We start from the raw sequence: 26678 nt of genomic DNA, 5'->3' as shown, positions 1-26678 counted from the left end.
TGTCATGGTGAGAATCAATTAAATTTGGTGATGCATAGCAAGGCAAATGTCATGCCTAAAAGCGATGATGTTGAGTATGGAAAATTGTTGTGGTGAAAATCAATTAAATTTGGAAATCAATCAAATTTAAACTTGACTGCGTTAGACCAGTAGGAGACAACCACCATAGGGATTTTAAAATTTTCGCTTTTATTAATTTCAAACAATTAAAGAGTTGCCTGCAACTATAAAGAACGTTGTCTTAAGTGTTAAGGTAAGCTATTCCTCATAGACTCAGGGACATTTAGCTGGGGCGGGACGAGCAAAACTCGGCAAATATTGATGCGGACGAAAGAGTACAATTGTCGCAGGAAGAACCCTAAAAATACAAAAGTATTTTCGTGCCCAATCAGGAGGCAGCATTGGCGGAGTTGTTTGGAAATGATATGAACAGGCGCAGCTCCCAGGGGATCTTCCCCCATCACTTGAATCTTTCGTCACTTCAATTTTTACCGCGTTAACTGCATCCTGCCCCAACTAAGTTCCATTTGATCGCTAAGGACGGAGGTATGCTTGCCTGCGTAGAAACAAAATACATAGACCAAGACACGAAAGAGGCGCTAAAAATATTCACAGTCATTTGACTGCTTAGTGAAACAATGGCCAATTCACTCTAATAGATACGCCTGCAGGGAATCATGGAAGCTTTGTCTATCATCTTGGACTGGATATTTGTTTTGATGAATACAGCTGCCATGATTCCCAATTCCCCGATTCTCATATAAGGAATAGACCATATTCGTATTTCCAGTATTGGACTGGAACTAGCTTGCAATTGAGGCTAATGCGGGGAGTCTTTTCAACTGCAAATGACATTTATCTCTTTTTAATGATAGTCCCAAGCCTGAGCCTCCATTTCAAGCTAGTTCCAGCCCAATACCGAGAATACGAACATGTCCTTTTGGCCATTTGAATTACAAATTGACGAGCAAATCGTTGTGTGAAAGTGCACAATCTGAATATCTTATCATAACAATTTATCTTATCATATATCATATCTACAATCTAATAATATATGATTGAATATATGAGCAATAAATTAAATCCATTCAAATAAATTAAATAGTCAATGGTTCTATGAACTAATCGATGCTGAATACAATTACTATGTCCAAATATAAAATCAGGATTGTGTTTTTGGTTCTGCATTTGTTTAGAGAAAATCTACCTAAGACTCAAAGTATCTTGCACTGCATTCCTATTAATATGGACAATAATAGGTTCTCTATTCTAAAAACCGACTCCAAAAAGGATTGACCTCAATGTGATCAGGACAATGTTAAAAGCAACATAATGAAATTCTTGAATTTATGCTAATGTGACAGCTTTTTTAAAAAGAGCTCGCAAGTGCACATGTTAATATTGGATCAAAAACTCTTCATAGGATGGAGAAAACTTGTTTCGCCCCGCAACTAATAGAAATGTGAATAAAGAGATAATCAAGAGCAGTTGTCAGTTTGCCAATGTCCGAGTTGCTTTACCTCTGTTTCAAAACGAGTCTTGTTGCTCAACCTTTCATATGGAAACGAGTTTTCCCTTGCATGTTCATTGTCTTGAAATGAAACTCATTTCCATAGTCATTTCCATATGGAAGGTTGTGCACTGGGACTCCATTTGAAACAGACTGGTAGAAAGCAACTCAGGAAAGGCTTACTAGGTGTTGTAAGAGCAAAAGCAAAAGTTATTTCTGTAGCCAGTCACAAAGGACACAGACGATCCAATGAACCAATGAAAACTTGAAATACAGGTAGTTGACGTGAATACGTCACAATTGGTTTTACTTTTTCAGCCAATCGTGTAGCGTAGCAATGCAAATTACTTTTAAACACTCAAGTGAAAACTGCTCTATCATGTGCTGTTTCCATTCAAAATTTCAGCACTTCGGAAGTGGTTCGCCACTTTGCAGCAAACGATGAATCCGGGATAGCTTATCTGGTAGTGGCTCAATATGTCCTGGGGAGGGAGGTACATTAAAGTCTGTCCTATTTCCCGTTAATTCCCCTCCTACCGACCCCTCCTGGCTAGTCCTTTCATCCAAAGTTGAAAGCCTTTCAAAGGAACCAGGACGATGTAACTTCGTCTTTCCGTCCAAGAAATGATCACAATTATTTTCCAGTGTGGTATCTCTCCTGTCCTGTAATGCACTAAAAGAATCCATAGTAAGATATTCTTGTTTAGGCAGGGCGCTACTGTCAGATTGCTCACAAGCATCTTTACAACTTCTGTTTTCACCCATATGTTTCAGTTCAGTTCTAGAGGGGCATGCAGTTGTCTTGCCGAGTTGAAGAGGTGTCTGCCTACTCTCTCTATATTCACTTGCTTTAGCCTTGAAAAATAATTGCGTTTTTGGCCCTTGTTGGTTTGTTACATTCTTAGAAGCGGAAGTCCCAGCTCGTGAGTACTGTAAAGCACTGGATATCTTTTCTTCCAAAGCTATGCCAGGGGTCTTAGCTTTACGTCTCTTTGGAACGGGTGCAAGACTGTCTTCTTCATCGAGTCCCAGCTCTTTGCACAGTGCCAAGACTGAAAAAAATAGAAAAAATACATTATTGTATTATGCCAACATGAATTGGTTTTAGCATTTGAATTAGAATCTAGGAAAGGAAAATAGGAATATATCTCAGAGCAACAGTTTTGAACCATCTCAAGAGTGAACCCAAACAACAATCGTCTTTGTGTCATAAGAATTCCATGTCCGAAAGTAGTTTTTTTCAATTTCACTGACCTGACCGATTGAAGATGGAACCTTCATCATCCAACCAAGAGTCCTGAAGGAGGGGGGTGGGTGTGTGGGGGTATAAATTCCATTTTCCTTCCTATATTTCGCCCAAATCCCAGTCTCATTCCCAATTCTTTGTTTGTGGTTCCAGTCCCAGTGTCCCAAATCCCTTTTTCCCAGTGAAAAGAAATACGCAAATCCCAGTTGCCATTTTACCCCCTTAGGTTCCTCGCTTTACACTATGACATTTGCGAAGTTGTGGAAAACCAAAATCAGAAACCACTCTACGTTTTCTCAAGGAGACAAAAACAGAAAGTCAAAGAAAAAGAGATTTTAAAAACAAGTTTGAGTTCCATTTTAAAATCAAAAATCTAATTTCTGTTGCTTTGCCATGAGAGAGATGAAACATGCAGATGAAGGATCACACAAATATAGCATTTTAAAATGTTTTTCTTTTTGTGGTATCTTTTGGAACATAGCAAGAAGATGAGCGCATTAACTATTGTAAAGGAGACTCTTGCCTCTTTTTCCATGGAAAAATACATGTACTTTATACAAGTTCTTTGCCTCACCTTTCTCGTCAGGAGTTGGTCGAGATACATGTGGTAGTTCAGTCAGTGTGGCCTTCTCCTCTGACTTTTGTTCACTTTGCACAAAACAATTTCCAAAGTGACTGGCGGCATGTTCTTGAAATCGCTCCTCACCAGAATCATCTTGGTTACACGAGTCACACTCTTTAAGGCGAGTTAGGCCCTTCAGTCTAAATAAGGTGATAGCCAGTCACAATGAAACTAAGTAAAAGTTAAGATTACAAGAAAGGTAAAATCTGTGTTGGGCCAAGTGCTCTATACTGCCAGAGCTTACTCTGGTTTCCGTAGCATAAGGGACTGCAACTGAGGTGAGGTAAGGTAAGGTAGCTGTAGGAATATTTCTCCTCCCCCCTGGATAGGATGCTTAAGCCCAGTGCAGGGTTACCCTTAAGGAGTAAATTCACCTGTACCCATTTATACACCTGGGTGGAGAGAGGTACTGTGAGAGTAAAGAATCAAATGAATGTAATAACTCCGACCAGGGGGTGAGCACAGATCACTCAATCTGAAGTCCAGGGTATTCACCAATAGGCCAGTGTGTCTCCCCTTCGCTAACCCTTTGTACAAGAGGTACACCATTAAAGTTACATATATCCCTTCAGTTTACTGGTGATCTGCACTTGATTGGACCAGTAGTCTGAGAATAATCATGTTACTTTTTTTTTTAATTTCGGGGAAAAAGGTTCTCAGTTGAAGAATGAAATTCCTGCCACAATAAGTAATTGTTCCAGTTTCTGCGGTAGCCTCCTACACAGAAATTATCATTGTTTGTCCCACACTCCTCCCAATGAGGAAAGATTGCAAGATGAAGCTAAAGTGGGCCTGTGTAGGAGATTATAGCTTGTGATCCCTATTGAAAAACATCCACCCTACATGTTGTTTGACTTGCAGAAATGTTGCATTTTGGCTATGGTTGGATCCTTATAGGCCCACAAGTTATGCTGTACGACTTGCATAACGAAGAAAAGTCAAGCTTAATTTGCCTGACTGTTTCCTTGTTCTAGGTCCCCCTAGGTTCTTCTAGCCTTGTTCTAGGTGTGTAACTTGTGGCTCAAGCGACTACCCTTGTACCTTGTGACCAGGCTTATAAGAGGCTTATTGTTAATTACAGTGTTTGTCAACAAACCGTTCAAAAGCGTCCTCTAATGTATCCAGTCCCGCTGGTGGTACATTAGGATAAACATGATATGGGCTCAGGTAACCCACCAGATCCTCAATCTAAAAGATAAACACACTTAGTGTAAACTGCTATAATGACTCAACAACTGCCACACATACTTCTTCTTTTGTGATATTTTTACGTTCTTTCAGTTATTATCCTCTAACACAAGCAGATTCTGTTGATAAAATGAATTGGGGGAAATTTAGTAGTAACACGAGTCCTCACAGAGTCATTTGAAGCTCGGCCAAACTGGCTATGCTGTAGCTTGCGATAATTGCATCTAAAAAGTGCAAACAGAGCTTACCTTGCTTGAAAAATCAATCACGATTTGCAGCCGTGTAAAAATATCAAAGGAATAACAGATTACCTCCTCCATTGATGCATGCATTGAATGAACAACTCTCCACAGCTTTTTATCCTTGTCATATCTGTGAATGAGGAAGCAAGGAAAATGTTTGTTAAAATGCAGTGACTACATGGTTATGCTAAGCCCTGGCTCTTACACCTATAAATTACCTAACGTGGCTCACAATGGTTTTCAGCACTTCTTTTTTGATGAATCAGTACTGAAGCTGGTTTTCAGCTGATAGTAATTATTACGATATGAACAAATGCCAATTATTTGTCAGCACATTATGGTCATTTTGGTGACACAAAAGGTCGCTAAGGAACCCCTAGAATGTCACTTTTGGTCTCAAGTGAGACTGTTCTGAAACGGATTTCCTAAATAAGTATATATTTACAAGGACTGTCTGCATCTTGTACATCACTTTCCTCAAAGATGGGTATCTCCTTTATGGAATGACCTCACTAATCAGATCAGTGCACAGGGGGAAAGAAAGTCCTGTTCAGTAGCCTGAGTGGGCTATTTAGGGATTTTCCAGTCCGGTTATTGGATTTTGTTCTTCACTTGCTGTTAGGCAAGTAAAATTTCTTGCGGACATTTTTGAGGAAACTCAAAGTACAAATTTTTGCAGCAAATGAATTTTTTGGGGGGCTAGTGAGAATAACCTTCCCGCTATTACATCTAACTAACTACGTCCTGAAAATTGGTTTTCTCTGCACCCTAGTGCAGTCTTCTACATGTACATGTTATTGTATGTTTTCAGGTAAGCCTGCTAAAGGTGAACTTACAACAAAAATTATAAATGTTGACCTGTAAGTGGATTTCTTAACTTTTAATAACAAAACATCTTCGATTACTGTTAATTTCTTTTGTGATGAGACTTACAGATCTTTCAAAGATAGTAGCATCCAACAAACAGAATTCACAATGCAAATTATGATCTTCATTACTTCATTACTATTTAATTGTGACTAGTGACCACTGAAATTATTCTCCTTCTTCATCATCACCATCACCATCACCACCGTCACCGCCACCGCCACCGCCACCGCCACCGCCACCGCCACCGCCACCGCCACCGCCACCGCCACCGCCATCACCATCACCATCATAATTCCTTATGGCCCCCAGTGGGGCATAGAGCCACACTTAAAGTTCTTACTGACTTTAAAGACTAGTCTGACCTTTTAAAATCTGCAGGTATTGGTTTTGTGTCACATACAACCCACATGGTTGTGGGCTTAATTCGCAGGACCTTTGTCTTAACAGAAGGATGAACTAAAGAACCACATGGAAGGTCGGAATCGCAGCTTCGTTTGGACTATGAAAACAGCAGAAAACAAACTGTTATTAGCAAAGATCATGCATTTTAATGAGAAGGAGAGTAAGTGCGTTGTTTTTTATCATTAAAATGTCTCTCTTGATCACTGCGCATTGCATATTCCATTGGTGGCCACATTCTGTTCCAAGGTAATTCAGCTGTCATGAAACAGAACTGAGAACACAAATGTTTAACTTCATTGCTGGGCTACTCTGATTTACAATGAAGTTCAGAAATACGCGCACAAAGGGGAAACTGTATACTGCTTCCTTTAATTTAGCATATGACAAGTCAAACAAGTCCTCGTGCAAAACCTTTCATATGAAAATGAGTTTGATTTACTTGAAAATGAACCTCTCTAGGCAGAACACATTTTCATATGAATGGTTTCACACAAAGACTTGTTTTGACACAATGGCACAAGCTAACTTGGGAATGGCCTATGGAGAAAATTAATAATAGTGGCAAAGTTTGGAGATTTAGCTGCTGCCATGGCTTTGCGGCTTGATTTTCAAGGCTATTTCCATTGTACTTCTAAGAAAAAAAAGAAAAAACTGTCAGCTATGGATGTTAAAGCAGTTGGGTTCTGGAAGAAAAAAGCTGTATGGTGTATACATTCAAGTGTTCTTACCTGCCACTTACAGGCATGTATCTTGGTAGACTGGCCATCAGTTGTGAAATGAGGAGTCATGTCTGGGAGATACCTGTACATAGCCAGCCGTTCATCACTTACATGGATCTAAAACACAAACAAGTATTTTAGGAAAAGTAAGATTTCAGAACACATGCAATGACATGCAGAGGCTCTACTGTACACAATAATTTCTGAGAAATTTGAAGAATGTATAATTTTTTATGTACATGTCTGCACCTTGGTCTTGTAGTTCATTGCCACTTCCTTCAACAAATATTCAAATCCATACATCCCTTTACATAGCAAGCTCACAGCATATTCAGGACCTCTTGAAATCCACCTGTCACAGTATGAAAGTACAATGTACATGTAGGGACAAAAAATCTGAAAAAAGAGGTTGTTACTAAAAGAATGCCAATAAATATTTTGAAAGGTTGTTAAAAGGTAACATATATTAAATGGATGAGTTCAAAGGTCCGTACCCATGATTATTGCCCATTCCCTCACTTTTCAACTAGATAATGAAGCTTATGATTATCATGGCTTTTTGAAAATGACTGTTTTGATTAGATTCTCCTTATTTCAGAATTTGTCATTCTTGTCCACAGAGCCACCTGTGACAAAAATTCAGGATCTGTTAAGAGTGGACTAGCAATTTTAATTCATTTGGTTTCGGTTTGATTCAAAAGTTACTGAACGTTAGATCCTTTCCTTTCACAAACCTGTCTATAAGCTCTATGATGGCATCTCTACTTTGTTCCTGTATTGTTGTGAGACAATCCTGTCAGTTAGGAGAAGCTCAAAAAGCAACAACAACAACAACAACAACAAATTAAAACAACAAAAACCAAAGAAAGACTAGGACAACTTATTATTCCAAGAAAACTGATGCAGTTAGCCTAGTAACTGCTTTACAAATGTGTGAGGCTAGGTCATTGAAAGGAAAATGAAAATCTCACAAACCCGACTTGGTAGTGAATTTGTCTTTGGTAAGCAAAATGTCGTGTCAATGTAAATGCTCTTGATATCTTTGATGCTGAAAAAGTGAAAAGGAATACCGTGATCACATTGTCAAATTTATTAATTCACCTAACATATGTGTTAAAACTTTAATAATATTTTCCTATACATATCAGAATTCTGAATGAAATCTTACTTCCTGGCAGACTGTATTAATAGTACTGGAGATATACTTGTACATGTTAGTTAATTACTTTTAAGATTCCTAATTTTTTAGTGCCTACTTATTTTTTGTCGTCTCTTATTTCTCTTAGGCTCCCATCCAAATATAATCTAAGGAATTCTAGTGATGAACTTTTACTTAGTTATCCGCATTTTTAAATCAAATGCTACACTAGGTGACTGTTCTTTTACCTGTGCTGCACCGAAACTTTGGAATGCGCTACTATTTGACATAAGAAGTGCCAGCACTGTCAGTATTTTTAAAACCCAGCTAAAAGTTCACCTTTTCCGTCATTCATTTTTATCATGGTTGTTTTTATTATTGTAAATTTACTTTTAATTGTAATTTAAGCTTTTTAAAATCATTGTAAGTTTACTTTTAGCAATTTGGTGACTGTTTTTATAATTTCATAAGTAATACTAAAAAAGAAAACCAAACCTTCCATTAGCATGGAAGAATGATATCCTCTTCACATCATCTCTTGCTAATCGAAAATCACCTGCCATTGGCAAAACAAGATACATTGTATAAAGTACAGAACTCTTTAAATAGGTACAATTTTGCAATCATGTAATTACTAATTAGCATAAAGCATTATGTGCTATTTAACTACTGAAAAGCTACCAAAAGTTACAAAATTTCTAATTCAGTTGCAGATAATAATTTTGTTCACGAAAGATACAAATGTGTATATTCTTCATGTTGTTTTGCTTACTTGTACATTACAGAATATTTCATGACACCTTGAAAGTGAAGGCCAACTATCCAACTGCAATTTTCAGCTTCAGCATCCTTAAAATTACAGTACAGTAAATTCCAGACCTGTATGGTAAGGCAACTTTAAATTACCTGTGTAGAGAACATTCCCATGTGGACCTTCAAATAAGAACCTAGAAAGAGATGTAGTAATGGCTTACATTATTTGATAATAATTATTATTGCACTAGACCTACTGTAACATAATTGATCATAGGCAGCCAATGCAATGCACAGATGCAAAGCACACAGAGGGCATTGACGAGGGCACCTGTTTTTTGCCCCGATACCATTTAAAACACCAGCTAGACAGGCTAACTATTATGGCCAGGCTTTTAGCCAGGATTTGAATTAAGTGGGCATCCAAAATGTGCTATATAGGGTCTGCTCAAATGAAGAATTTATAATGTAACATGGAAACAAATTCTTTAAAAGTGAGCAATTTGGCCTGTGTAGCAAGTGTTCCTGTATGAAGAGCTTTTTCAGCATTCAGCTCACGTCCATCTGACTAAAAGCCTAAATTTGAGTTATATAGAGTATAATTTGCTGAATTTGTGCAGTATTAGACCATTTTGTTTTGTGACATTGCAGTTGTCATTGCTCCCTTAGGTTCCACTCGAGTGCATTGTATGCTATATTTCTCATTGTTCCTAATATGTACATTACATTACAGTACATACTCACATGACAGATCCAACACAGTGTCCTGCAGGCAACAGTGTTACACAAACAGAACTTTGCTGTGGAAATTACACAACAATAAATAACTCAAAAAAAAAAAAAAAAAAAAAAAAAAAATCAAACTGACAGGTGGCAGAGAAAAAGAATGTTATCAACTACAGTAAAGTACAAGGTAGGGGAAACTTAGAAAACACACTGTAAAGTGCATGCTAAAAGGAGCAGAATTTGTCTTAATTTCAATTAACAGAAGCAAAGAACTAGCACAAGCTGTTGACATAAATGATGATGACTAAGCAAACTACACGTATATAATTAGATTTTGAGAAAATTGAAAAGAAAAAAAAATCAAGTTGAAACACTCATGGAAGCTTATGTTGAGAACTCAAAATATGCTGCAGAAGAACTTGGCTGTAGTTGTGTTCCCATAGGATTTCTAAGTTCTCACAAACTGCCACTCATGTTTTTACAACTCTAGAGAAACATGAAATTTTTTTCTATTTCTTAATAAGTTTAAGTCTGACATTAAAACGCATGGGCATGGAACTCAGCAAAACTCTTGCTCTACCTTATCTGTCTTGTCATCAAGAAGTGGAATAATGGTTTGCTGCTCCAGTGGTATACTGCGCTAAAATTATGAGAGAAAACATAAAATTAATTTTTTATTGACACTATATGGTACAAGGTTAGGTGCCATTTGAAGTCTGTTTTGTATTTTGATTTTTGCTGTGTGGTAATGTGCTAACTACATGCTGCTCATCGCAAGTACAGCTGTAATCCCCCAGTATATTCTGTGAGGTTTCCCTGCCGGCAGTCTGTCAGTAACACTACAACTTAGATTGTATAATTATTATAGTAAAAGGTGAAGCTCTGTCTATCAGAATTCTCACTTAGTCGTGAGACTTAGAGCACTAATTAAAAGCAAAAGATTCACCTTATCAGTTTCTACTGTCTTGTTTCCCTTACATTTAAAGCAAACTCAAAACTTTATAACAAAAACAGACCAACTATATTAATATCACAAGAATCAATATCATAGTACTAACAATATAATTTTTGAGATGACTGTATGATGGGTTGCACATCAACAAATTTTCTGTTGTTTCTGAACAGTAGAGAAACACAGTTGTGCTGTTGAAAGGAAAAGAAAATGTAAAACTGTTATCAACAGAAGAAGTGGTGATTCCCCTAGCATGGGATATTGCATAAGATATAACCAGCAGTCGAGGATCAGGAGAATTCTTCAGTGACCAAAATGGAAATTTATAAGGAGGTATTCGGATACTAAGTTGAAAATTTCAGGAATTCTTCAAAGAGAAGAAGAAGGGGAGAGATAAAGGCAGAATTTGTTAGTTTGGTTCATATACATTGTACAGTACATACAGAGTAAACTCTACTAAATCTCAAAATTTCATGTTTCCTTGTTCTCTACACCCATAGCAAACTTGTTACTTTGTGGGTGAATTCTATCAACAACAGACAGTTTCACCCGTAACATCAAGGAAAAATCAAGTACACTCAGCCACAACAGGTGTTACTGCCGTTAAAGAGAGCCCTGCTGAAAATCCTAAATGTAAACCTATGTTAGAGCTGCCATTTATATTATGTAACATTACATTTCTTTATTTACCCTCAGATTTCAAAGTAGCTTATGCAGCTAATATCTCCGAGCATTTAGCCATCAGATGAGAGACAGACCATCACACGGGGAACTACAGGTATGTCCCCTTCTCTTTTCGATCAGTGTGTGGGTTCTTTCATGTCCCACAGAATTAATTGTGAAGAGCTGTGAGATAGGGCCTATGGTTTATCATCTTTATCCCAGAAGACTAGAAAGTCTAACCATTTGCAGATGTCATTACAAAGGCAGCACCTTCTCCTCAATTATTTTAAGACCCTGAGTATTGGTCCAGCTGGGGTTTGAAGCTGCAACCTCCCACATGCTGGTTCGGTGCTCTACCACTGAGCTAACGTGTCGGCCATCCCTGAAAGCGAAGAGAAAACTCAGAAAGAGCATCCATGTGTGGCTGATAATTGTGTTTCTTGTATAAATTATCCATTTATTAAACCATTTCATTGTCACAACACGAGATGTGACAATGATGCTGAGACAACAAAGGAACTTTCTGTCTGCATGTAATGTATCTATGGGACAGACAATGACCTTTGCAAGTTCACATAAAAAAACAGACCACCTGTGGAAAAATTTTGTTACCATGATACCCCTGTTAATCTGGCTTTAAACTTCAAAATTCTTAATCTGAATCTCACCCACGATGTGTAACAATTTTCCATTGTGGTCTCTATGGTCAACTCTTGAGATATTTGTCAACGCAACCAATGAAGTTCATGACAACGAATTTACAAGCATTATACTTTAAACTGTAACTGATTGATGAACCAATCACGTCATTTTTCACACATTCCAGGAAAAATCATGTGGCCTTGAACAGGACAATCAACAGTTACCTGTACACACGGACACTCTCATTTTTTTTCCGTTTAAGAGGGCAGCTGTAACGCAAGGTAAAGGTAAATAGCAGGGTGGGGAGAGGGGTGTTCATGTACATTGTATATAGTTCTGACATTGGTGCCTGTACATAACACACCTTGCTTTTACTGTAGTTTATTTATAAGTGACAAACACATATGTATGACTGCACCTGCCTGGACATAAATCTGTGGTGTAGAGCAACAGAGTCCAATCCAGACATATGATCTACAATGTATAGTACAAAAGAAAGAAAAAAAGAGAATAAAAAGTAACGTTGTCACAATGGAAATTTGTCTTTTGCTAAACCCTATCAAATGTGGAGCAATCGGTTCTTTCTGTACTTCGTCAACAGAATTTTGCGAGTCATCTCCAAATTTAACACTGACTCTCAGGGCTGTGCTCTAGAAGTGTCCAAGTGCCACAGGTGACTAACTTTTGCCTTTGGGCGAGTGGAAAAACTTACTTTTTTTATATAAGCTTAACTGCTGCGCACCCAGGATTTAATGGTTAGGAATCTTTGGGCTCCTCATAATTTTTTTGGACCACAGTTTTGACACTTACTGTATACTGTCTGACTGTTTCTGCCAACTTTTTCCAAGTTACAGGTTCGCAATTTTAATCCTAGGATGGTTTCCATACCATGACTGTATAAAAAAAAAAAAGAAAAAAAAAGCGTACCTTTATGGCAGTGGGAAAGGAAGAACGCCAAACTGTCAAGGTTTTTTTTTTCGAAATTGTCCGCCGAAATAGTGGGATACTCTCGAAACTTCCCAGTAAAAGAACTCATCGTTTGGAGTATGAAGTTTCCACTGGCGTTCTCCTTCACGCACAAAAGTAAAACGTAGTACAGGCGTCTGAAATACACCAAATGTCAACTCATGGTTCACTGATCTATAAAACAAGGGAAGACGCCAAGGAAAGCGCTAAAACGTTTGGAAATCTTCGAAATCTTGGGATTTCCAGCCAAGATAATCAAATATGGCGGCTTTTGGCTTAACGTAGTTACCAGTCTGCTCGAGTTCTATATTTGGCCAACATGGCCAAATTTGGTCAATGACATCAACCTAACAACTGCTCTGGTCTACGTCTACCACTTTACAGTATGAAGAAGACGAGAGTTTTCAGAGGTTAAAAGTAGTAGTTTATTCATGTTTTTATAGTTTCCTGTAGAGTTTTCGAAGGTTTAAGATGTCTACGGTCGATCTAGAGTCGCAGGACTCCTTAGATCCTGAATCGAGCGAATATGATGACGATGAAGATGACGATGACTATTACTACAAATATGGGGACGAGGATGAAGGAATGGCGTCAGACAAAGAAGAAGACCCTGAAAGTTTTGAATTCGTGATTATTGATTCTAGTGAGGCTCAAGAAATATTCGACTCTTTAGTGGCTAAGATCTGTCAAGAGATAAAGGTGAGATCTCTCTAAGAACCAGCTGAAACTTTGGTAATTCCATACTGGCTCTCGATAATACAACCAGAGCGTCACGGTTGTAAACGTTAAGAAATCTTAATTTGTTTTACGAGCGTAATGATTTGTTAAATGTTTTTCAAGGTATCGCAATCTGTGGCCAGAATCCTGCTGATTCAACACGACTGGAATACAGAGAAGATCTTGGAAAGGTAAACGTGCATTGCGTTGGTCAATACAATTAAAACCGGAACTATGTGCAGCCCAGCTGGTGATGATTTTTTTTATTGTTTAATTATTAACTCGAAGCACAGTAAACAATGAAACGTTTTCACTCTATACAACAAGCAGCGTAATGTTTAAGCTATCTACCAATGATACTGAATCAATGTATGTATGCTAATTTTATATAATTTTTTTTGAATAATACTTTTATAGGTAAACTCCATGAAATAAGCTTGATCTGTCACTTTTTGTTATGACTGTGCTATTTTCAAATTCTCCCAATGGGAACTCCTTGTGAGGTGTAGGTTAAAGAGTGTAGCCATTTTTTCCCATAAGAACCAACCCACCAGGGGGGGCCAGTAGGGGATGGGTGTTCAATAAGGTCCCAACATCAAGCAAAAACTAGTTTGAATAGGCTATTTGGTTCATATTGTTGGAACTTTTCCAGTTTCTGTAGCATTATTTACTAGGAGTATTTCTACTCCCCCCTGGTTGGGATGCTAGTCCATCGCAGAGTAATCCTCCAGCACTAATAATTATATAAATTCACTGGTATCCATTTAATAAATGCCTGGGTAGAGAAAAGTACTGTGAGACAAAAGTGTCCTGCCCATTAAGAACACGACACAGTGATCCAGCTGACACTCAAACCTGAAGTCTGACATGTCAGCTGACAGCAGCAGTAATGCCCCAGTGTAATGTTTCATGCTACTGGAGCTAGACAGAGATTTAAGTGTTTTCCCATAAGCCATCTACATGTACATGTAGTCTTGAAGTCAAGAATTCTCCAGTGCATTGTCTTATCTCACAGGCACCGAGTTGATCCAGTTGGGCTACTTGTCGAGGGAAGAATTATTCCAGAAAAACCTGTTGTTCAAGCTGTAAGTATTAAGTATATAATAATGTTTTATGGGTTATTGACCAAGGGTGAGGTCAAAATGGCTGGATAATGGCCTATTTCCTTTTTGCATGGCCATAAATTCACAACAAGGCCAATATCTAGCCATTTTGACCAAACAAGCTTGGTTAATAAAGGATTTATTGTTAGAGCTTTCAGGGAAATGTTTCTTATGGGACACAGTGGGTAGCCATGTTGCCCGCTAAGGTAGCCAGACACAGCACAGGACTTGGTGCATCTTGCTCACTCACTGACCTAGCCATATACTGTAATAAGAAAAAAAAGAAAGTATTTAACAGATGTTGAAGAAAAGGTTGTTGTTCATCATGGTAGATCCAACAAAGTGTATTATTGTTTGTTTCACAATATAGTCACTTGAAATGTAGATCGTGACATTTCGACTGCATACTACTAGTCTTTTTCAGGCGTCGAAATGATTACATGGCACCATTTAGTCCACATAAGACTTCACCCTAATAACATGAACAGGGATAGTGGAATTGAAATTCCTGAAGCATAGATGCCCACGATCAAATAACACAACAACGGGAAAACGGTACAACAGCAGACCGCTGAGGGAACAGCTACTCACTGGAACAATGGAACAATGGGAGGATCGAAATACACCAATCACAGCCAATCTTTGTGATATAAATGGTGCCTTATAATCAGTCGACCTCATCGCCTGAAGACGACTAGCAGTAAGCAGTCAAAACATCACGATCTACATCTCAAGTGACTACATTGTGAGACAAGCGATAATACACTTATTATTTAACACATGTCTTTCTCCTTGCTCTCAAATTATTTTTTCTCCCCTTAATCGATGTTTGAGGAAAAGTGCCATGCTTTGCTGGTAAGGTTAAGCCTGCATCATCATCATCAGGATTATCATCATACCAAGTGTTCTATCTTGCCAGATCTTGTCCCAGTTTCCATTGCATAAGGTTACTTCTGAAGAATCAGTTTTTCTACCCCCCCTCCCCTGGATGGGATGTCACAGGGCTCCCCCCCAGCATTAAATTTGCTAATACCCATTTATAAACTTGCGTGAAGAGAGGAACTGTGAGAACAAAATGTCCTGCCCAAGAATGCAGCACAATATTATTATGTCAGTGCTAAAACCCAGCCTTTTTTATCAGGAGTCCAGTGCACTAATCGTTACACCATAGTGCCTGTCCCACTTTGATGGTGAATAGTAAAAACATGTCATGATGGCTTACTAACATCTAACATGGTACTGTCTGTCTGTCCCACTCTACAGACATCAAGATCATTCTACTGTCCAGTGTGCTTTCAGCGTAGTACAAAGTCTAACGCAACGAGTGCTTCCTGTGGCCATTCATTTTGTGACGATTGCTGGATGTTGTATTGTGTTAACCAATTAAAGATTGGCTTATCATCTGGTTTGTAAATTTTAGATGTGTAGTGAAGTATTCATAATTATTATAGACAACATTACTTGAAAAATAGAAAACATGGTCCAAGTTTCTATTGAGTTATAGAGGCACGAGTAGAAGTTTGGGAGAACAAGAAATGGTGCGGGAACACAAGCCGACAGGAGAGTGTTTCCCCAACTTTTTCAAGTTCTCCCAAAGTTTCACACAAGTATTTCTGTAACTCGATAAAAATACAGTGGACACGTTTTCTATTTCTTTTAGAAAATACCGTGATGGAAAAAAGAAAAAAATCTCTTTTTACTTTGATCATCAAAATATAAATTCTCTCATGCTTGTTCTGTGTTTCAATCGAGTTTTAGTATTTAAATGTTCTATCACAAATACCGTTCTCTGATTGGCTATGCTACTCACTATCTATTCTGTTGTAAATAGTGAGTAGGGTAGCAGTGTGCACCTGTTAACAAAATGACAGCTGCTTCCTTGCATTTTTGAAGTGCTGTGAAGAGGATTTAGATAAAGTTTTGAACAACTAGTAAATTGCTACTGAAACAAATACATTGTTTGCTCTTCATTTCTATGCGTGATAGCTGACTCAGGTTGCGACCTCATCAACTATCACATGATAGAAATCTCGAGCTCATAATCTAATTGTTAAATAGAAACACGATTTTTAACCAATGAGTTCCCGTATTTTGCTTGGGCTATTTTCTATTACAGTTTTTATGAACACAGCTGTTTTGTTGGGATAGGTGGCTGTTTTTGCCATCTTTTTCCTAAGGAACAGATGAATAGCTCGACACAGAAGCCAGCTGAGATCACGAAGCACGTACATGTAGACAGTGATTGTCAATGAATCAACCTGCTGCTCTTGACAATCCTATATATAGCTAATTCTATCCACAAGAATGCCTTAGTACTATTCTAAAAATATTATAATCAGTAATTGCAGGTGCAACAGAAGCTGCTTCCAAGCAGGATCAGCTACCGCCACTGTTATCACTTCCAGCAGCCAGCAATTTTGTCACCTATAGTAAATTATTTTAAAGCACCTACTTCACACTGGAGTTCACCCCCTGATTGTAAAAGAGATCCCATTCTTGGATTTGGTGTTATCCTGCCTACTAAGTACAAAAATTTTGACAGGGCTGGAGTGACAGCATTGGGGATCAGAGATTTGATTTGTTATCAATAGTTTTTTTTAAATTTGTGGTGCAATTTTTAGAAGACTATCTTTTGTCTTTCAGGTATTGAGTGTATGAACTGTAATCTTTTAATTGGGGAAGAGATGGCCCTAAAAATACTTAAAAATGGACCTGTGCTAGAAAAATATAGACAATTTCTTTTCAATGATGAAGTAAAGGTAAATCAAGCTCTTTTAATGATAAAATTACAGTTAATCTGTAAAGTATGTTTTTTCATATGGTTGAAAAATAACAGAATTTAACAATTTTGTTTATCATTTTATGATGTGATTGATTAGTAAATACATGTATCCACTAAAACAAATACTGTGCATCAGTCAAAAAACCGTGAACACTCTGATTTGATTCTGACAGGTCTATTGTATACTGACCAATCACAATTAAGTTCAGGACACAGACCGAGGCAAACCTCAAAACCACAAATCAAATTACTTTGTTGCTGTTTGTGGTTTCGTTTTTCTCATGGCTTTCCCCTTGTTGCACTTGAAGATTCCATAAATATTTCTGGTGCTTGATAGTTTTCTGGGTTTCACGGTAATTTCACAAGTGTATCGATACCAGACAAGAAGCTGACATGCGAGGCTAGTGATCTTCATTCAGTCCAGGCCAAACTTCTAGATGAATTCCTATGTATACATCATACATGTAAATGTAGGTCAAAAAAAGTGGACATAAGATTAGCCGGTATTTTACTGTTTGATGTTAATCTTATTTTTTTGTGTTTTCCTTGTTAGTGTCATCCTTTAATGAGATGGTGTCCGGGCAATGATTGTGGTTACCTGGTAAAAGTAGTGGAACCTAAAGCAAAAAGAATTTGGTGTTCAAATTGCAATTCAGTATTTTGGTGAGTATATAAATAATAACCTAGTACCACTACATTTAAGAACTAAGAACTAAGAATTAAGAACTGCACATTGAAATGCTAATAAATTTTACAGCACTTTAAAATTGGGAAATTTCTATCTTGGAGGTAATCAAAACCATATCTAGTCTCAAAGAAAAACCACAGAAAATAGCACATGCATTGTAGTCATGGAAACATTAAGATTTTACTCAGAACTCTGGGCTGGGTTGTTCAAAGCACGATTAAGCTAATCCAGGATTAGCGTATATTTTTATTTCAATTTTGTAACTTATCAGTGAAGTTTTCTGTTTAAATTTTTTGTGCTTCAATTTTGGCTTTGACTGATGTCAAATTCCAGGAAACATGGACAGTGAAAACACTTTTATTTAAGAGAAATTAGAACTCTGATTTACTTTTAATCCCGGATTAGTGTTGATCGGCTTTTGAACAACCGGGCCCTGCTGATTAGAAGTAATTTTATGTAGTGCACTAGCTAAATGTAAAATTTCAAGTACCAGGCAAAAAGTAGATGTAGCATGCTTATACCATGTGAATTCTATTTTGTGAGTGAGACACTTCAGGTATTTGGTTACAGTAACTCCATTTTGTTCTGGTTAATTTGTTTCTTACAGTTTTATGTGTGGTGAAAAATACCATGCTCCAACAGATTGCTATACAATTAAGAAATGGCTCACAAAGTGTGAAGATGACTCAGAGACAGCTAATTATATTACTGCTAACACAAAAGATGTAAGTATTGGATCTTAAAACTGTTGGAAAAATTATGCAGCAAAGATCAAGCGTTAAGGTCAACTCTGCACATGAGCCAATTAACCCATCTGGCTGCCGCACTTATTTCTGGTTTCAGTAGCATGAAGCGAATAGGAATATGTCTACCTTCCGGATAGGATGCTAGTCCATTGCAGGGTTACCCCCAGCATTAACTTTGCAGACACTCATTTATACGTGCCTCGGTGGCTAGAGGCATTGTGAGAGTGAAGTGTCTTGCCCAAAGAACACAGCACAATGTCCCTGGCAAGGGTTCCAACCCAGACCGCTCAGTGTGGAGTTGAGTGTGCTATCTTGAAGCCACCGAGCCTCTTCTAAGCTGTACTTGCACATGATATACAGGTTCTAGTTGACAGATGCAGGCTGCAGTTTGATTATGATATGAAGTTGTACATTATTTCTTGGCTAGTCAACAAATACAGGTCTGAAACAAATGGTTTTATTAAGCTGCAATTTTTTTTGCCTAGTGTCCAAATTGTGGAAGCTGTATTGAAAAGAATGGTGGTTGTAATCACATGGTAAGAGAAATTTATTTTCATTATCAATAGTTAATTGTTTATAATTTGAGCTACTTTTGTTACCTTTACTTTAATTTTTTGATCAGTGGCGGATCTAGGGGAGGGTACGGGGATCCCGGGCCTCCCTTCTTTTGGGCCAAAAAAAATTGAAGAAGGAAGAAAAGCTGGCAGGGCAAGCAACCCCACCTCCTCCTGCCGCTGCCGCCGCCCCCCCCCCCCCTTAGCTCAAGGTCTAGATCTGCCACTGCTGGTAATTTGGTTAGTTTCCTTTTGCACGTCTAACTTCTGTGTTTTTTATTTATTCTTCAGCAATGTATCAAATGTAAACACGGTACGTTGTTTATACGTTGTGTGTTACATGTAAATTGTGAAATAATTTATGATTCAGAAGTAAGCTGTTCTGAAACTGCATTGGGGAAATGCCCTGTTTTAAAATTAGGAAATGGACAATTTTGGAAATTAAATGTTTTTGTGTTCAACATTGATAACGATGTAATGGCACAAAATTCTAGACTATTTTTTACACTGTAAATCTCTTAATCGTGCAAATTATTGGTAACTGCACACAAACAAGAACTTGGCAGTTAATAAAGAATAGCCACTGCTATATTCAACCCATTTCCGAGATGAGATCCAGATGGTAGAGTTCAGAGTTTTTCCTGTGTTTCTGATTAATAAAATATCTTTCTTGGTGCATTATAACATTCAAGCTTGACAAGTACTGTCAGTAACATTTCTTTACAGTGTAAGGTATCTTATTTTATGGCTAGCTCCATCAGCGGGCAAGATGTACTAAATGCTGCACTGTGATTAACTACCCGAGTGGCCAAGATGGTGCTATCGTGCCTGTAGGGGACTACCAGCTGTCCCGCAAGAGAAATTTCAGTATGAGCCATATAGTAAACCCTTCAATGATTCAGCTTGTTCATTCCAGATGGCTGGATATTGGCCTGGGGGGGGGGGGGGGGGGGTGGGGGTACTCCCAGAAAAGTTGGGTAAGGGTGTGCTGCCCTCTTCCCAAAACCCTTACACTATTTTTGACCAAAATATGCGATTTTTTTCTACCCTATTTATGACCTTTGTAGCTGGCACAGTTGCCCTAAACATCAGTTATAAAGGGCTTTTGTTGACGGTCTTATTGATAATGCTGAAAAAGTAGCTTTTTCTAAGAAACATACCCAATTTAAGACTAGAGTGCTAAAACCGTACTCTATTTACGACCAAAATGGCTAAAATCGATACCAAATTTATGACCAAAACGGCTGAAAAACCCTCATAGCCCAGATATTGGCCTCGTTCTTTTTTGCGTGTTTATTGACCTTGACTCCGTCTCGGTCCATAAACACGCAAAACAAAAAAAAAAACAACAACAACAACAACAACAATAAAAACACTTAAAAAACAATATCTGGACTGAACAAGCTTGTCAATAACCCATATATATTATTGATTTTATGCTCTGTATGTTTCTTGGCCGCAGATTTTTGCTGGATGTGTTGTGGAGACTGGAAGAACCATGGATCAGAATATTATGAATGCAGTCGATATAAATCCAATCCTAACATAGTTAATGAGTCCGCTGGTATACAGGCTAGGGAAGCGCTAAAGAAATATCTTTTCTATTTTGAAAGGGTATGTGATACTCAGAAGTAAAATATTCAAACAATAACCTCCAGTTGGCACGAAAACGTGCTCGGATATTTGTCCGCAGAAAATCATCTGTTCCGAGAAGCATACAGTTTTCCGAGAGCGTAGCTCGAGGAAAACTGTGAGCTTTGAGGGACAGATGAAGTCCAAGGACGTATATCCGAGCATATTTTCGCGCCAAATGGAGGCTATTGTGTTTGTTATCCTTAGTTTTCGCAACACGCGCGATTTTGAAAATTGGGAAATATCCCTCGGATATATTTTAGCTGGAGAATGTTCAGGCACGTGACGCGTTTAGACCAATCCCGCGAGAGCGGAAATATTTGATGGGGGTAAAATATCAGCCAGTTAGTAGTCAATGATATTCAGAGGCGTTTGGCTATCTGTGGCACCGCCCACACTAGGCCGCAAGAATTTGAAAACGGTTTCTCATTGAAAACGAATCAAATGTTTGCCGTCCTAACTTAGTCTGGATTTCAGCCCTCTCTTCCCTTTCTCCCGCGCCCCCCTCGGGGTAAATGGAAGAGACGGCTGAAATTCAGACTAGTCCTAACTTCGCCGGAGGAATTAAAAAACCCAACAATCACTGGTCATTTTGGATTTGTGTTTGAGGAAAACGCGGTCAGGGAAATCACGTGATTATCGTGACGCCATCTGATTTTCGAATAGTCTCCTTCGCAGCCGTTATTAGGGTCGTCACGCAACGCTCCTCCCCACTTAAGTGGGGAGGAGCGTTGCGTGACGACCCTAATAACGGCTGCGAAGGAGACTAGTTTTCGAAAAGCTTCGTTTTCAAGATGTTTTCCGTCCACACGAAAACGAAAAGCACTCGTTTTCAAATTCCTCCGGTTTGAAGAGCGTTTTTGAAAAGCTTTGTTGTGGTGACGGATTAGTGTGGAAGGTAGGACTAGAAATAAAGCTGCGTTTTCAAATTTCTGCGGCGTATTGTGGACGCTGTCTGAGAAGAGAGAGAACCGTTGCTAAAAGTCAGGGGCAAAAGTCACAAAATTTAGTAGATGGAAACTCGAAGGAATCTCTGGTCAAAATCAGTGAATTTTGTTAAAAGATTACTTCAGATTTGGATAATGTGTCTTGTTCAGTGATCAGATAACGACTGTTTCTAGGAAAAGGAATTGAACTCCAAGTACGACGGGTGGCATTTTCTTTCAAGTTGTCGCACGGAAGCTGGTTGTTCAATCCCACCTTACATGTACTTCGCCCTCTCAAACTTATTAATAGTTCATTAAGTTAAAACAAAGAAAATCACAACCGTGAGGGAAGTTTCGATACGCGGTCTTAATTAGCATAGCTTTTGACGATTTTACTTCTCCGTTTACTCCTTAGTTTTGTCTCGAGTGAGAAGATATATCAAACACTCGACACAGTGTTTCATCGGCTGGCCAAACACCTCGAATTTTGTCAAAAATACTCCGCTACGCGTCGTATTTTCAACTCTTTTCTCGGTGTTTGGATATACTGATGAAACACTGTCTCTCGTGTTTGATATATTCAAGAAAGTGTAAATACTGGGCTACTTTTCATTAGATCAACCCTTGCTATGTTTAGTGCAAACTGTTTTCTAGTCTTGTAAAAATCTGCTTACCCGCTCTCAGTTGGCTAAATGACCATTGACCGGACTTCAAACAAGCTTTGCAACATTCCTAGGAATACTTTTGGCATTCTAAACGCGCCATAAAACCAAGAGTCAATGCTGCAAACGAATTTTGATTCCCGAAATGTTTTCCCATTTGAGCGCGTAAACAAATTTGGCGCGGAAGTGAATTTTGTTTCCTTGAACAGTTAAAACAAAAATTGTTTTTAAATTTTGTCAGAAACATTTTACTTCCGTAGCAAATATTTCCCCGTTTGTGCGCTAGGGAAATAAATTTGGAAAACTGTGTTTCCGTGACAATGTTTCCTTGTAGCCTTACACATGTCCTGTCAGATTTAAGGTGATTCCTTAGTATTGCATTGCGCATCCCTACTGCGCACGATTTTCGCGTCATTAGCGCGCGCACATGAGCGCGTGCGCGTACAAAACGTGAGAGATTTCCCTCAAACTAAGCTCGATAGCGAAATAAATGCTCTTTTTCTCTTAAACGAGCACGGTGACCCCCACTTTATATTTCATAATTTCAGTGAGAACAATATCCTCAATAACTGAGAAAAAAAATAGCAGAAATCTGTGGCTACTTTTTTGGCAAATGAAATAAATACTACAGAGGGAGACATAACGGGCCCGACCGTGCATGTCAAAATTATGTTTCCCTTAAAGGATAAAAAAAATGCAGGGGATTTGAAGACAGTTTTTCTGGGACGTAGATGAATAAACAATCAAAGAAACTCAAACTCTGTGTGATATAACACGCTGCATTGAAAAGTAATCGAGCTTATTTGTTGCGCGCGGAGATTACCAAAAGTCACCTAAATAACCGTATTTGTAGGCATTGTGGCGTGAAAACAAGCACGGTGACACCCTCTTTTTACTACGTTTTTAACATCTTGTCCTGTAACAACAGCATACCAAGTTTCATCTGAAGTCTATGGCGGGTTCTTTTACTAGGGAATCACCTTAACAGAAAGGTTTCAACACTCAAGTAAACAAAAAATAATAGTTTGATCGTGTGAAATTTATCTCTTTTTCTAGTGGCAAAACCATGCGGACAGTCTTAAACGCGAGGAAGAGACGAAGCGAAAAATCAATCAAAAGATACAAGAAAAAGTAAACAACAATATCGGTACTTGGATTGATTGGCAGTATCTTCTAGATGCAGCGCAGTTATTAGCAAAGGTAAGCATGGACGGAGTTTTCTTATAGCGTAATTAAACGAAGGGCTCTCTTAGCGTTCTCCATAGTCGTCTAAAAATATTGCATATACACTGTCGTAGTGATGACGTAGTTCTTACAGAGGTCCGTGTGTGATTTGTTGTTACTTGCGCGCGAAAATTTAAAACTGCCAGCCAATCACTATAGCCAAGATTTGTGTGATGCTCCAATCAGAAAGTAATGTAAAATCGTGCAGCCGGTAAAAAGCGCGCGAAAATTTACGTCAGTCAACTCTGGACTGGATTTACTTGTGATTGGTTACTTGAAAAGCGCCTTCTTTCTGATTGGTTAGAACTCGATACGGTCAAACCTTTTGACAACGGACACCCTCGCTAACTTGAGTCGTCGAGTTGATACTTTGTTGTACAAAGTCACTCTCAATAACCGTGTTTATCTCCTCAGTGCCGCTACACACTGATGTACACCTATCCATATGCATACTTCATGGAGGACTACAGAAAAAGACTGGTAACTAAAGATTTCTTATACACGACGTGATATGTTTTGGTGTCTAATTTCATGACATTCAGTTGCTCTCCCAAAACAAAACAAAAATAGTATTTTTACCAGAAAAGCTGAAGTTTCATCCAATAGCAAAAGTATTAGTTGAATAGGAGGAGTTCCTTGGTTTCGCGAAGAACACAAAATGTAAATTTCATTTTAAATTCTGTCGCTGTTGGCCGAGTCCTAATTCAAGGTGGCTCTTAACGGTTCAGCTCGAAGAAGAAAGTTTCTTTGCAAACGCTTTATAACTTGTGTGCTTTTCTTTTGTTTACGACAGTTTGAATATCAGCAAGCACAGCTGGAACTGGAAATAGAAAATTTGTCTTGGAAGTTAGAAAGAGACGAGCTTTATTGCAGAGGGGTAAGTATTTTACGTATCCAAAACAACACAGTCAAACTCAAACACTGCATTTAATGTTATAACCTCCACTAAACGTACTCTTTGTACATTGTTGAATTACACGTATGTTCTTTTTCCAGACGGAACGTTCGAGGTAAACTTCGTAGTTGTCCTGTCGGGGCAAGTTGGACAACGATTTGCCTGTTGATCGAAGTTTGAAGTGAAAGTATGTCTGAATAAAATGAACAAGGCTAACTGAGTCCTGAAAACCATAAATGTTTGACTAAATGATTGCATGTAAGATCTGAAAAAAGTGAAATGAAAGAGTTAACCGTATGTTATAACGATCCGTCAGTCTAACTTTCAAAGGAATTAAACCTCAAAAATATAATAGTTAACTGGGGTAGAATATCACCGACGAGGTAATAATAAATGAAAAAAAAAAAAAAAAAAAAAAAAAAAAAAACGAGGATGGCTAAGATTTTGAAAGATTGAGAATAGTTACAAGCGGCGAACTTAAATGTTTAAGCTACATTTTCAAAATGCGGCGTCAGTGCTTTCACATTCCTGAGGACGAGGTTGGGTTAAAATACGTCATCGTCTCTGTTCCAGGGGTGATCTCGTCGTATTCTTGTTTCCTAGGACTTTGAAAATCAAATGGACATAGCAGAGAAGAGAAGACAAACTTTACTGAAAGATTTCCTTGTGCTATAGCAAGGTCTTCGGGAATGAAATTTGCACTTTGTTTTGCGTGACCAACGTGACTGTAACGGTCTTTCGTGATGAACATTTATGCGCTGTATCTGTCACGTGTCTCAATTCAAGTGAGGCTTTAAAGACTAAGTTGGCTATAGAATTACAGTAAATTTAATAATTTTTTGAACGCATCAAGCTTAAAGCTCTGTATATTTATGCAGCCGTTATGAGAAATTTAGGAGCTGTCAATTTAGAGCTTACTTGTAATAAAACTCTTCTACTTGATATTTTCTTTTACAATAAAATACAGAAAAATATTGTTATAGTTTTGTTTTTGTACTATTAGCCTCTTGTTTCTTTGTCGGACGATTGTGACGCGAAAGAGGATGCGACAAGGAAAAAATACTGATCATTACATCGGAGAAATTTAAAACGCAGCTTTGTTTCTCCTACTAAGCCTACTGTCCACACTAATCCGTCACAAAAACGGAGCTTTTCGAAAGCGCTCTTCAAACCGAAGGAATGTGATAACGCCGGCTTTACGTTTTTGTGTTGACGGAAAACGATAATCGTCACGATAATCACGTGATTTCCCTTCCCCAGTTTTCCTAAAAAAAAAAAATCGGAAATGGACGGTGATAGTTAGGTTATCAAATTTCTCCGGCGCAGTGTGAACGGAAAACATTTGATGCGTTTTCAAACTGAAAACCCGGACCTCGTTTTCAAATTCCTCAGACATAGTGTAGACGGGGCCTCAGACAGCTCTCCCTTTCCAGCCGCTGTTTGGGAAAGGGGCCTGCGCTTCTCCCCCGGAGTCGACTCCAGAGAGCGGCGAAATGGAGCCTCGGGAAAACTCGCGCTCCAAATGACTCTCCAAGCTCGACTTGTAAGCAAGTGTAAAAGATTCACAGAAATGGGTGGGGGTGGGGAGACGAGGATCCGGAACTCCTATATAAAAAGGATGGTGGTGTTCGTCGTACCTTTTAAGGGTTTAAAAAGCGGTTGTTCGGTTAGTCGTGGGGTGTTCAGCCTCAAAAGGTCCACAGCAGGAGATTTTGCGGCGGTACCTTTTAGGGCCAGTTGAGCCGCGTGAGTTGTTTTAGAGTTGGTATCTCTCAGGGGTGAAAAAAATTTCAGGCCACGCCCACAAAACAGGACCTTGTTGCTTCTTTCAAGAGTTTCGACGAGCACCCCCGTGGAGTCTGTACTGGTCTGCAAATGATCCCAGGACCGCAAATGATCCCGGACCGCAAATGATCCCGATCAAAAAATAAGGAATGGCATGGATTTATATCAGAGGAAGGTGAGAACATGTGCAAAAATAATGAACTAAAAAACATATTTTATCATTTTGCAAAAAAAATATTCCACAGTTGCTGTTTTGTTCTTTGAAGGGTACAGATCATTTTCACTGTCACGCAATAAAAAAAAAATAATAATAAATCCAAAACCA

The 26678-nt window shown here is 38.4% G+C and overlaps 2 protein-coding genes across 6 annotated transcripts; one reads left to right on the top strand and one right to left on the bottom strand.

Moving 5' to 3' along the window:
* Positions 1–180: 180 nt before the first annotated feature.
* LOC145503415 (protein artemis-like) lies at positions 181–12880 on the bottom strand. 4 transcript variants are annotated; one of them, XM_081482874.1, is made up of 16 exons: positions 12601–12880; positions 12096–12147; positions 10475–10559; positions 9997–10056; positions 9435–9490; positions 8844–8884; positions 8433–8493; positions 7775–7847; positions 7534–7571; positions 7049–7151; positions 6809–6916; positions 6041–6177; positions 4815–4938; positions 4475–4566; positions 3331–3518; positions 181–2562 (listed from the first exon to the last, which is right to left on the bottom strand). In XM_081482874.1, the coding sequence occupies exons 1-16, from the start codon at positions 12707–12709 to the stop codon at positions 1913–1915; spliced, it is 1977 nt and encodes a 658-aa protein (XP_081339000.1). In that variant the 5' UTR covers positions 12710–12880; the 3' UTR covers positions 181–1912. The 4 variants fall into 4 exon arrangements, with proteins under 4 accessions (XP_081339000.1, XP_081339001.1, XP_081339002.1 ...); XM_081482875.1 differs by having other exon boundaries at positions 4878–4938; positions 12601–12864; XM_081482876.1 differs by having other exon boundaries at positions 10475–11413; positions 12601–12624.
* Positions 12881–12995: 115 nt separating this feature from the next.
* On the top strand, positions 12996–26133 carry LOC145503416 (E3 ubiquitin-protein ligase ARIH2-like). 2 transcript variants are annotated; one of them, XM_081482879.1, is made up of 14 exons: positions 12996–13338; positions 13480–13547; positions 14372–14441; positions 15723–15864; positions 17103–17218; positions 17795–17904; positions 18537–18654; positions 19161–19211; positions 19521–19542; positions 20692–20843; positions 23506–23649; positions 24088–24153; positions 24467–24550; positions 25172–26133. In XM_081482879.1, the coding sequence occupies exons 1-14, from the start codon at positions 13111–13113 to the stop codon at positions 25241–25243; spliced, it is 1443 nt and encodes a 480-aa protein (XP_081339005.1). In that variant the 5' UTR covers positions 12996–13110; the 3' UTR covers positions 25244–26133. The 2 variants fall into 2 exon arrangements, with proteins under 2 accessions (XP_081339005.1, XP_081339006.1); XM_081482880.1 differs by having other exon boundaries at positions 24670–26133.
* The last annotated feature ends 545 nt before the right edge of the window (positions 26134–26678 follow it).

The sequence above is a fragment of the Orbicella franksi genome, chromosome 11 (genome assembly GCF_964199315.1).
Source record: "Orbicella franksi chromosome 11, jaOrbFran1.1, whole genome shotgun sequence".
Lineage (NCBI taxonomy): Eukaryota > Metazoa > Cnidaria > Anthozoa > Scleractinia > Merulinidae > Orbicella > Orbicella franksi.
This window is presented reverse-complemented; position numbering and strand designations above follow the sequence as displayed.

What these genes read in the sequence shown, in the direction of transcription:
- LOC145503416 (XM_081482879.1), top strand. Translation starts at nt 13,111, where the DNA reads ATGTCTACGGTCGATCTAGAGTCGCAGGACTCCTTAGATCCTGAATCG. An exon ending in AAAGATTGGCTTATCATCTG is followed by an intron (nt 15,865 to 17,102) that starts GTTTGTAAATTT and finishes TTTGTCTTTCAG; the next exon opens with GTATTGAGTGTATGAACTGT. An exon ending in AATTGCAATTCAGTATTTTG is followed by an intron (nt 17,905 to 18,536) that starts GTGAGTATATAA and finishes TGTTTCTTACAG; the next exon opens with TTTTATGTGTGGTGAAAAAT.
- LOC145503415 (XM_081482874.1), bottom strand. Translation starts at nt 12,709, where the DNA reads ATGAGTTCTTTTACTGGGAAGTTTCGAGAGTATCCCACTATTTCGGCG. An exon ending in GTCATCTCAAAAATTATATT is followed by an intron (nt 10,057 to 10,474) that starts GTTAGTACTATG and finishes TCATAATTTTAG; the next exon opens with CGCAGTATACCACTGGAGCA. An exon ending in TTGATGACAAGACAGATAAG is followed by an intron (nt 9,491 to 9,996) that starts GTAGAGCAAGAG and finishes TAATTTCCACAG; the next exon opens with CAAAGTTCTGTTTGTGTAAC.